General features: G+C 42.1%; 1 protein-coding gene across 1 annotated transcript in view; it reads left to right on the top strand.

Moving 5' to 3' along the window:
• The window catches only part of ATRN (attractin), a 136,683-nt gene that overhangs the window by 61,674 nt on the left and 63,101 nt on the right, over nt 1-11,908 (top strand). The window contains exons 20-24 of the mRNA XM_010002327.1: nt 283-376; nt 1,248-1,300; nt 3,111-3,205; nt 4,005-4,083; nt 4,483-4,640. Of these exons, the coding sequence (XP_010000629.1) occupies nt 283-376; nt 1,248-1,300; nt 3,111-3,205; nt 4,005-4,083; nt 4,483-4,640 (479 nt within the window). The remainder of the gene's footprint in view (nt 1-282; nt 377-1,247; nt 1,301-3,110; nt 3,206-4,004; nt 4,084-4,482; nt 4,641-11,908) is intronic.

Raw genomic sequence — 11,908 nt, 5'->3', positions numbered from 1 at the left:
AGAGGAAGTTGAATACATTTATGAGGCTAAAAAGCACAGTCTGATCATGATTTCATACAAAACATCAGCCCTGGAGCCCACGCTCACTGTTTTGACACATGGTTCTATTTTTGACTGCCTCCCATATCTCAGAAAAACCCAAGGAGTACCAAATGGGTTTTCACGTGCATTTTAATTGTTGACCTGTCTCAGTTTTGCCAACTAAAGGGCTTAATTGCTGTTGAATCTCTTTCTCTTGCTTCATTGAACGTTGCATCTTTTCCCCCCCTCTCTGCTCAACAGCTTGCAAGTGCAACGGCCACGCGTCCGTCTGCAACACAAACACAGGGAAGTGCTTCTGCACCACCAAGGGAATCAAAGGAGACGAGTGTCAACTGTGAGTTCATTTCTCTTGGTTATTTGAAATCCAAAGGCTGTGCGCACACTGGTATGGAACCCCTGCATTCATTAATGGCTGGGTTTATGATGTCTCTGCTCATCTCTTCTTGCTGACAGTTGACTAAGTTGGCTGAGGGTGCAGCCAACTGTGCTTCCCCTGGGGGGGAAACATGAACAAAATGGTTTCCTGAAGATTTCCATTTTTAAGAATATCTCGACTGGAAATGTCATGCAGAAGGGATGGGGTGAAAAATAATACCCCACCCCCCAAACTATACATACCACTTTGTTTTATCCCTCAGTTGTTTCTTTTTAATTGGTAGGTTTTTACTGTCTGTGCACTCTGATGCTGTTCTGGGGGAGTGTAAATGTATCTGAAATAAGACTTTGACATTCAAGCAGTTTAATGAAGCAGTTACAGAGCAACAAATTTGCTGAAGGTTTTTCCATGACATAACAGAAATGCATTCAGTGTAATGTTAGTGGAAATAATTTCATTCCAAATAAGTTAATTGCCAGCTTTATTTTTCAAGTGTTGTTTACATGAGTAAATGTGTATAGAACTAGATCCTGGAATAGCCAGAAATGGAAACTTTAGTTTCTGACTGTGCTAATCCAGTTCCATGTATTGTGAAGAGCTAATGCATTCCAAGGTCAGTATCCAGAATTTTATATTTCATTTTTACTGCATGCTAGTTTAACTTTCAAGGATTGTAGCACTTCTTCAGCAGCCCAGTATAGCTCAGACATGCACCTTTTATTTTTAATTGTGTAGCCTTATCAGCACAGGTGGTGTTTTCTGATGTTTAGTGGCTGGGAAGAAATAGAACTGGAAAAAAAATATTATTAAAAAAATATATTCTTTTTAGGTGTGAAGTCGAAAATAGATATCAGGGAAATCCACTTAAAGGAACCTGTTACTGTGAGTACTCTTGGGATTTTGTTTGGAGATGAAAAATGTGTTTGAAGTTTAAAATATCATATTTAAAACCAGTAGAGTTGCCTCAGCATCTGTTTGAAATCGAGGGGATTAAGGGAAGGACTAAAAAACAGTTTTAAAAAGCTTCAGTTTTCACAAAATCATTGTTTAAAGATAATGCAAATACTCTTCTTGATCAGGTCTGTGTGATGGTTGGATCATTCAGAACAAATTCTTGAATGTTTTTCACATGACTTTGAAATTAAATCTGGTCTCTTGAAGAATAGTCTAAACTATGTACCTAAGAAGTCAAAGCCAAATATTGTCTTTTGAGGTTTTTTTAAGTGCAAAATACTCTTTTTTCAAGTAGAAATCACTTTTTTTAAAAAAAACCCTGTTTCATGTTTGAATGGGTAAGGTTTAAAAATTGCCACGTTTCCTTTAAATGCACATTTGGATTCGCCTGCAATTGAGGAAGATGCTCTGCCAAGGTTCAGATTGCTTAATAGAATCTCTCCAGCTTCTATTTGCAGATATTAGCAATCAGCACACTGGCAGGCCTGGAGAGATGGAATCTTAAATTACAGGAAGATGCACGTCTCACGTAGTATTTTTGTGCAACACAGAAATTATTGACGTGCTGCGTTGAGCAAATTCAGCTTGTGTAGCCAAACAAGGGACTGGTGGCTTCTCATGGCAGTCCCTTTGCAAGGAGGATCTAATTCATTGTTGCCATTGGCAGGGGTGATAAAGTGGGCTTTTTTCCCCCTTTTTAGGGGGGAAAGACAGATGTCAGCAGGTTGTCTAGCTCGTGCCTATCAAACAAGGGGTCTCCAGGAGACAATAAGAGAAAAATAACATCTGGTGTATGGCTTCATATTTATTATTGCTTGGAATGTCTCTACTCGAGTTTGGGAATATGTACAAGTCATAATACTTGTCATAATATTGAGATTTAATAAAAAGGTGCTGGGACCTGTGTATGTATTGCCAAAACTGGTTGGGCACTGTCAGTTAGTTGGCATGGTGGGGTTGGGTTGATGGTTGGACTTGATGAACTTAGAGGTCTTTTCCAACCTTAATGATTCTATGCTTAACAGAAGGATGATAGCCCAGATCTAGCCCAACATGGGGAAAGGAGAACATGTGGGTAGACTAAAAACTGGTCCTGGTGTGCCCAAGCATGACGTGACCCAGAGTAGAATGGCAGCTGGGTTATTAACAAGTGGGTACTCTGTAAAAATCCTCCCTGTCCAGTCCACTAATTTGCAGGATCTTTTCATGCATTGTCGTGGAAGCCCCTTCCCTGGGGGTGTTCAAGGCCAGGTTGGATGAGGCTTGTGCAGCCTGGTCTGGTGGGAGGTGTCCCTGCCCATGGCAGGAGGGTTGGAACCTGATGATCTTTAAGGTCCCTTCCAACCTTCACCATTCTATGATTCTATTAACATAGTTCCCTACCAAGTGGGGGTTATACAGCCTGCTTTATTTGTCTAGTATTCCCCTAGCACCTGGAGGTACTGCTGGATGGGAAAAAAGTAAATGTTTTCAACAGTTTGTAGGTATGAACAGTCATTTAAATTAAGGCTGGAGGTCATTGCCTGGAAAATGTAAGCAGATTGTTTTTCAGCTTAAAAAGAGAGGGATTTGTCCCTTTTATTTGGGATCATACACAGGTTGGGGTATTTTGTAGCAGGAGGGTAATTCCTAGTTGTGCTCTCAGTGCAAGAAGCACTTCAGTGGCATCATGCCTTGCTTTGCAGAAGTTGGTTTTAGTCCATGACATGGGATAAATTTCTCCATGCATTCCTTACAGATACCCTTCTCATTGACTATCAGTTCACCTTCAGCCTTTCTCAAGAGGATGATCGTTATTACACAGCAATCAACTTTGTAGCAACTCCTGAAGAGGTAGATGTTCTCCTTTTCCTTTAAGCTTCATCTTCTGGGTATATGTTTTTGACTTCTTGGCCATGGAAGCAAAGAATTGCTACAGTTTTAAGAGTGTTCAGATGTCTCCTAACATGGCACAAAGCAACTAGAACTTTCTGAGCTTGGCTTGGCCATTCAGTTTCAAATCTTCATGGTAAAATTTTTAGATAAAGACAATTCTGCTGACTTTGCAGTTGTCTGAACAGCTGATGAGCACCTCAAGTTTTTTGCTCATGTTGCTTTACCTTGTGTTTCTATCCTTCCCGTTTTATTCTGTGCACGTGACTTATTTTGGGGAGAAACTTTGCACAGGAGAATGTAGTGTTAGGACAAGGGGTAGTGGTTTTAAACTGAAAAAGGGGAGATTTAGGTTGGACATCAGGAAAGAATTGAGGGTAGGTACCATAAGGGTAGGAAGGTGCTGGAACAGGTTGCCCAGGGAGGTTGTTGATGCCCTCTCCCAGGAGGTGTTCAAGGTTGGATGAGGCTTGTGCAGCCTGGTCTGGTGGGAGGTGTCCCTGCCCTTGGCAAGGGGGGTGGAACCTGGTGGTCTTTAAGGTCCCTTCCAACCTTCACCATTCTATGATTTTGTTCTTTATTATGCTTTCCTTGGGGGGGGGCAGTACTGCTTTCAGGAAATGTACATGCTGGATGTATTTGCTTCATGTAAATAACAAATTCCTAGTTATTTTATTCCAGTGAAGGTTTACTAGGAAGTGGGACAGTAAAATTGTTATTCTAAAAATGGTTTTTGTTTTCTTTTTTCTTTGCCCCTTAGCAAAACAGAGACCTGGACATGTTTATCAATGCATCTAAAAACTTCAACCTCAATATTACTTGGTCCACAAGTTTTGCAGGTAAAATGAGCATTACCTAAGTTGTGTGGCAGCTTGTTTCAGTGATTAGTTCCCCACAAATGCACATTTAATTGGGGAGGCTTTTTTTGTAACCCCATGAACTTGTTCTGTAGTGTTCTTAAACGTTGGGCCTGGGGGCAGAGGTAAAATGTTTAAAAAAACTGCTTTTCAATCTTAATGGGATGTTTTGGAAGCATCAAAGGTGTAAATTAGATTGTTAGTAATGCAACACTTTGGCATACAGGGATTCTGATAATGGGAAGCAGCTGAAAATAGTTGTGTTCAGATGAACAGTTATTTTTCTAACATAAAAATTCAGGATGTTCTGCCCTTTTTGTTTGCCACTTCAAATGTGCATTGAAACATCTTTTCTTGCTGCTTTTGAACATTTGGAAACAGCTGGCACACAGGCTGGGGAGGAAATTCCAGTTGTTTCAAGAACCAATATAAAGGAATACAAGGACAGTTTCTCCAATGAGAAGTTTGATTTCCGCAACAATCCCAACATCACGTTCTTCGTTTATGTCAGCAACTTCACCTGGCCCATAAAAATACAGGTAGGAGCTCTAAAGATTCTTTAAAAGTACTTTTTTTTTTCCTCTTTCTCTCAATCAGTTTGGCAAGTCAGTGTGCTTTGTGTTGTGGAAGCTGAGCCAGGGCTCAGTGTAATCCTGCAGCAAACAAAAGGTTGGATGTTCCTGAGTTAGAGAAAAAAAAAAAAGGTGCCTCCTCTTCTGATGTTGCCTCAGCCCAGTGGGGCTGAAAATGTGCTGTGAAATAAAGTGGGCTGCTTGCTTATTAGCTAGGCTGTGTTCTAAGGAGGTCTCTGACTTTAAATGTGTAGATATTGGTGTTGAAGGAAGGACTCAGCCAAAAAAAAACAACAGAGGAAATGTTTCTAGTGTCCCTTTTTATGTCATATTCACACCCTTGATGAGTGTCATATTCTCAAAAGACACAGCTTGAGGTCCATCCCCCTTTGTCCCTGTTCTGCCCAAGGCTGGAGGTACCTGCAGAGAAAGACAGTGTTCCCTTAGTTCAGTGCAGTCTGTTAACACACACATTGCCTCGGGTGACAGACTGACTGTGATGATCAGACTAGTGCTGAAGAAGCAGTGGATGGAGCTTGGTGGATCATGAAGACACTCACAGATCCCAGCCTGCAATCACAGGGACTCTGCAACTGCTGCAGCAGCTCAGCATTCAGGGGAACCTGGGCCACCTTCTTGTGTCAGCCCACAGTGTACTCGGTGATGTGGGTGCCCTTTGAAGGACAAATGGACCTCTAGGTCTGAAGCAGACATCTCAAATGAGATTCAGCAAATTTGAATTCTGCCTTTTCTAAGAAGCTTGGTTAAATGCAGGAGCCCAAATTCTTCCATCTTCACCCTTATTCTACAAATTATTATCTGAAAACCATCAAATTCACATTAATTTACTTGATATTTCAGCCATATCAGTTACACAGACTCACTGTAGGAGTCACTGCCAACAAAGATGCTGCACACAATAATACTGAGCAAGGAAATGGGGGCCACCTGGAAAAAAGGTCCTTAAGATATAATGATGTTTATAAAGGTTACTGAATTTAAAAAAATTTAAAATAGTAGGATTACTTGTGAAACATCTGCATCACCTTCTGGTAAAGATGATGGGTTTTAAGTACTTGGGAAACCTTGTCTTGTTGATTGCAGACTGACAGATTGGATAGGTTGACTTTGGACTGCATTTGGGTTCTTTTTAATATAACTTAAAATATTAGTAACTGTTTCCCAGCTGGGGAGTTTTTACTTTACAAATTGGTAAAGTCTTAGCTCATTGTCAAGTCCTAATTTTCAGATTTGGAGGAGTTTGCAAGAGCTGCAAGGTAAAAAACCTTTATGTCATTGGATACTCAGGCAGCAAGTACTAAACCTCATTGTTTTTATTTAAGGTAAATACTGCTTTCAGTAGAGAAAGTAATGCCCTGTGTACAAAGCTGGGCACTTGTCGCATGATTTATTTTATTATTCAGGCTTTTCTTTTATTAAATTGGTAATCACAGGAGTCAGGGAAAGAAGTCATGTTTTGTTTAACTTACAGGTTATGTTGGCTGATAGTTTACTTTCCATAAGCAGTGCTGGGCTTTACCTTACCCTGATTGATTTATTTGCTATTTCTTGGTGGAGCACTGTGTGTTAGGACTTTGGAGATGCTGAAGAACTGTGCTGCCTCCTGTCCCTTAAGCTCCCCTATGTTTACTCCAGTCTCCATCCTCCCTGTACTTAGAGGGAGTTTCTGCCAGCTTTCCTGTGCCAGTGTTGACATTGAGCTTAAATGTCCCCTCCATCATCTTCTTTGGCAGCTGCATCTCCCACTTTCCCCCTGGATGGACAAGCCATCTCCTCTCTCAGCTTTAATGTGTGTTTGTTGGTTTAAGCACAACTAACACTCATCATCTTGTCCTGTGGAACAGATTGTTCAGGTTCAGTTGCCTCATTTGTTCTATTCATCTCTCTTGTCCAGCTTTGGTCAGCCAAGGTCCTAGAGATCAGGTTTCACCATGGCTTTGTACAGTGGTCTCTCTAGGTTTTAATACACCTTTCTAGATCCTTTTATGGCAGTATTTTGCTTTGCTCATTCTCATGGCTGCAACAATTAATAGTGGAGTTTTTTTTATTATTTTAATATGGGTGAATACACCCTGTTCCTTCACATCCTTGGTTCCCAGCTGATGAGCTCCCAGTCTCACAGTGAACAGTCTTCACAGTCCCTAATAGCATCATAAAATGTTACCCCACTGCTGTTGCTGGATAATATTGCCAGTCCTGAAGATCATCTACTTGCCCTTCTGTGTGCTTCTTGTCCATATTTTTATTTATGATCCTCTTCGACTTTGTCAGCAGATAGTGCAGTTAGCACACCTGCTTCTTGGTTCTGTGTTATTAATCACAGAATCCCAGATTGGTTTGGGTTGGAAGAGACCTTAAAGACCATCTAGTCCCACCCCCTGTATGGGCAGGGACACCTCCCACCAGCCCAGGCTGCTCCAAGCCCCATCCAACCTGCCCTTCAACACTGCCAGGGATGGGGCAGCCACAGCTTCTCTGGGCAACCTGGGCCAGGCTCTCACCACTCTCACAGCACAGAATTTCTTCCTAATGTCTCACCTAAATCTCCCCTCTTCCAAATTAAAACCATTCCCCCTCATCTTCTCACTACACCCCTTGTAAACAGTTCACATGAGACACTTTGCACCTATATTCCTTGTCCTTAATGAAGACTCTTAATTTAGTTTTAGGAATACAGCTGATTTGATTTAATCTCTTACCTCTCCTTCCAGCATCCCCTCTCTTCCCTTTCCCTTTCTGATCTCCTTACATGTACAGCTGAGACATCTCTTGCTATTTTGTTTACCATTTGCTGAGGTCTAGCACAGCTTGACTCTGGGCAGTTCTTATTTTATCTCTGTACTACTTGCTGGCTTCTTACTAATGAATCCTTTCCTCTCCAGAATACGTAGACTCTTTAATTGTTCCTAGGTTAGTTCTAAGGATACAGCTTTCAAATAGTTTTGCATCTTTGACCTGAGAGAAATAATTAGATGGCTGCTTTCCCATTCCTTATCTCCTTAGTTCACTTGATTTTAGTGTCTTATTTAATTTCTCATCATTAAAAGGAGTGAACTTTGATTCTCTTAAAACACTTACCTCGTTTTATCCTTAATTTAATACGAATGTGCTTGTGTGCACTCCGTTCAAGGTAATTTTATATCACCAGCTCTTCTTGATGTCCTTGTTATTTGCCAAAACAAAGTCAAAAATAGCATCAGCTCTTGTTGCTCAAGGAACTCTTTTTGTGAAGGAGTCTGGCAGCAGTAGCATGGTCCTTAGGATTTCCATTTGCTCACTCTTCAGCTCATAGCTAAGAAACCTTTTCCCCAAAGCTGATGTTTTTCTATTCCCTTTCTCCAAATATTTCTTGGTGTTGAGTCCCTCAGTCCTTTCTCATGTTTGCAATAGCAGTTCTTTGTTACTGTGCTGTGGCTTGGTTGTCCATCTCCAGGAAGCCCACCTGCACCTCCTTTGACTGGTGATCTCAATGTAGCTGAGCACAGCATTCCTTCCTGGCAGCCACCCAGCAGCCTTGCTTGTCTGTGTGAGATAAAACCTGTTTTCTTCTGCATCCTTTAACAACCATTGGAGACTCAATTCTGTATTTTACATTCCTAAATTTGACAAATAGCCTGGTCTTCACAGAATCTCAGAGGGATTGAGGTTGGAAAGGACCTCTGGAGGTCTTCTAGTCCAATGTCCTGCTTGAACAGGGCTACCTAGAGCAAGTAGCCCAGGACCATGTCCTGGCAGCTTTTGAATATCTTCAAGGATGAAGATTCCACAACCTCTTTTAGCAACCTCTGCCAGTGCTTGGTCACCCTCACAGTCAAAAGGTGTTTCTGAAGTTCAGAGGGAACACCTTCTGTGTTTCAGCTTGTGCCCTTTGCCTCTTGCACCACTGGAAAGGGCCTGGGTCTGTCCTCTTTGCACCCACCCCTTCAGGTTGGACCTTGTCCTGTATGACCATTCTCTTGTACTGGGGAGCCCAGAACTGGACCCAGTACTGAAGGTGTGGCCTTGCCAGTGTGGAGTAGATGGGAAATGAACACCTCCCTCATCCTGCTGGCAATGCTCTTGTCTGATGCAGGGAAAGCAAATACCATTGGTCTTTGTGTTCAATTTGATGTCTACCAGGACCACCAGTTTCTTCTCTGCCAAGCTGTTTTCCAGCTGAGTGGCCCCCAGCATGGACTGGTGCCTGGGGTTGTTCCTCACCTAAGGCAGAACTTTGCATTTCCCTTTGTTGCATTTCATGAGGTTCCTGTTGGCCCATTTCTCCAGGCTGTCAGGTTCTCTCTGGACAGCAGCCCGACCCTCTGGTGCATCAGTCACTCCTCCCAGTTTGCTGTCACCTGCAAACTTGCTGGGGGTACACTCTGCTGCATCATCCAGATCATTAATGAAGATGTTAGTAAACAGGTTCAGACCCACTGTTAACCCCTGGGGTACACCACTAGTTACTGGCCTCCATCTAGACTTCACACTCCCTGGGGCCAAACATCTGGCCGGTTTTCCATCCACCTCACTATGTCCTCATCTTCGCCTGTATTTGCTGGGTCTACCCTTGGGAGGGATGTCACATCTCCTTCCCAGAGAGCCTGTAGCTATATAGATCTGCTTTGGGCTTCACTTCCAGCCCATTCTCCCATCTGGTCTGACTGTGCTGTCGGATTTGATGCCACATCAAAGCTTTTCCACCCCGGATGCTAAGACACTGTGGAGTTTGACACTGCACTTCTCACACCACCTGGGGGTACTGCTTTGCTCTTAGCTTTTCTTTTCCCTCCTCACCATCCTGATGGGTTTTTTTTTCAGAGCAGAGTTGATGAGTAGGAGCTGGTGTTATGAAAAGTAATGACTCCAGAGAGAAAAACTAGAGAAAAGTCAGTAAAAAATATGCTTTGTCTCCAGGACTCACAGTGTCCTTTCAGGTCTTGTGCAATCTTCCATGGTGGATTGAGCTGCCCTCAATTGCCCTTAATTGCAATCTGTGTTCCTACCTGTCCTTTCTCTACCTCTCTCCTATTTGCTTTCCTTGGTTTTCCCTTTTTTTGTGAAGTCTTGGCTCTCTGTAGAATGTTATCTTCAATAGGATAAAATAGGAGATAACTCACAGTATGGATTTTGGAACAAAGACTTTCTAGCAATTGATCCTTGATTGGGAGTCACTACAAGATTTAAAGTAGAGCCATGGGGTGACCTCTCTGCTTTCCTGACTGCTCCTTCACAACTCACTCTCCCTGCTCCTCAGGAGTAGTTTTCAGTCAGACCTTTCCCATCTTCCCTCATTTCTTTCTCTAACTCTTCATCCCTTATTTCACTGCACACAAGTTCCTACTGTCAGGTTTGGTCCTTTAGGGCAAACTGGCTCATCAATTAAAACTACACCTTGCAGTGTGGCCAGGATGCAAACTATCTTATCTCCTGCAGTTCTGCTTGTTGCAGTTACACTCTGCAACTTTATACAGCTCCAGAATGTTTCAATTTCCCTTCTGAAATGGGAATGTTTTGAATAGAAGAAGTATGATGAAGCCAGTGAAACTTTGCTGCTGCCAGACTGCTGGAAAATATTCTCTCCTTGAGTGTGTGTGTCACCTTAAGCATGTGTTTGGTCTGTTCCTGTGCAGTGCAGCATCTCCAAGTGGGGGGCTGGGGTTTTATTTCATTGTTTTATTATCATAACACTCTCTTATCCTGGCTTAGTTTCAATTTAGATACAGTAGATGTATCTGAACAGAAGTGTTTATTATATATATATACATCCCCAAATGGGGGCAACACAGAACTTCAGAAACGTCCAGTCTTTGCTGCAGAGCAATTAATCTAGAAGCCACATTTTCTATTGCAACATTAGCAACTTTATTCTGAAGTCCTTGACTGAAATCTTGCCTCTCTTGCCCTCTCTTCTTGCCTGTTGAAATCTGGGCTTGGAGAGTATAAATGCTCTTTTGTTTTAGAGATAGCTGTGTCCCTGCCAATGCTGAATTCTGGCTGGTTTTTTCCCCTTCTTGCTCCACCTCTCTTCAAAACCACTTCAGGATTTTTATTTTTTTTTTTGGTTAAGTATATTGGTTTAGGATCTTGTTCCCTGCCTGCTTTAATGCCTTGATTATTTGTAAAAGAACTAAAGCTGCAAAATGCAGAAAACCTTCAAAATACAAGCAATCTGCTTCCTAATACCCTCCTGTCTGAGTGGTTTCTGAGCATGAAAGCTACGTTGGGGAGTTCATTTCAAACCTTGCCTTGCCAAGCTTTCTTGACATCCCAGGTAAGGTCTGGTTGAAATTGTCTCCTTATTTCCATTCTCTCTGCTCTGTGGCTCTGTCCTTTAACAAACTTTGGCTGGCACAGCCACGGGGACTTTGTAAGCCTTGTGCAAACCCCAGCTGTTTGCTTTTCTCTCTTCTGCTTGGAAAACTCTGCCCTAAATGCTCCTTATCTTCTTCCACCCTGTAGAAAAGGACATTAGTGGATATTGTTGTTTTTCTGTCATCATGTGGATGCAATATGATCTTTCACCCCCCTCTCCCCTTTTTTCTGTTTTCTTATTATTTGTTGTCAGTTTGCTTTGTTATTCATTCAAAATATATCTCAGCTTAAAAAAGAGCTATGGAATGCAAACAACCAGCTGTACAAAATTGCTGTAAGAAGCCAGGAAATTCAGTGCAGAAACTTTCAGAGGACTTCTCTTCATGGGTTTCAATCCAGTCAGCTCACTCAGAGGGGGAACTTCAGTTCTGGAGCTGACAAATAGTTAATGGTGGGAATTTGAAGCTGGCTTTGATACTTGTGTAAATGTCAGCAGTTTTAAACACTGTTTGAAGCAGTGTGTATTTACCTGGAGCAGATTCCACTGAGTGAGTCCCTCTCCTGAATGCACAGGGGCTGAAAATTAAGAGTTGCTAAAAGAGCTAACTTCAACCCCTCTCAATAGCTGACAGCTTTTTGCTCCATTCCAGCTTACTATCAGTGGTGGTTTCTACCACTCATTAAAAGTGAACTTGAGCTCTTGTCTTGTTTCATACCCAAACTATTGTTTGCATTAACATTCTGTCCCAGTTGATTTTTAGATTGATTTTAGTAGCACTGGATTCACTACGAAGCCTTTTGATACGAAGCATTGATCTCTACTTTCTGAGTATATGTGATGCTCCTAAGAGCTGATTAGGGGGAAAAAAACCCCACAGTTTGTAATTGTATCATTAGCTGGCAATTGCCTCCTCTCTTTC

The sequence above is a fragment of the Chaetura pelagica genome, unplaced genomic scaffold (genome assembly GCF_000747805.2).
Source record: "Chaetura pelagica isolate M959 unplaced genomic scaffold, ChaPel_1.0 scaffold347, whole genome shotgun sequence".
Classification (NCBI taxonomy): domain Eukaryota; kingdom Metazoa; phylum Chordata; class Aves; order Apodiformes; family Apodidae; genus Chaetura; species Chaetura pelagica.
Note: the sequence above shows the minus strand (reverse complement) of the source record. Positions and strands in the feature narration are given on the sequence as shown.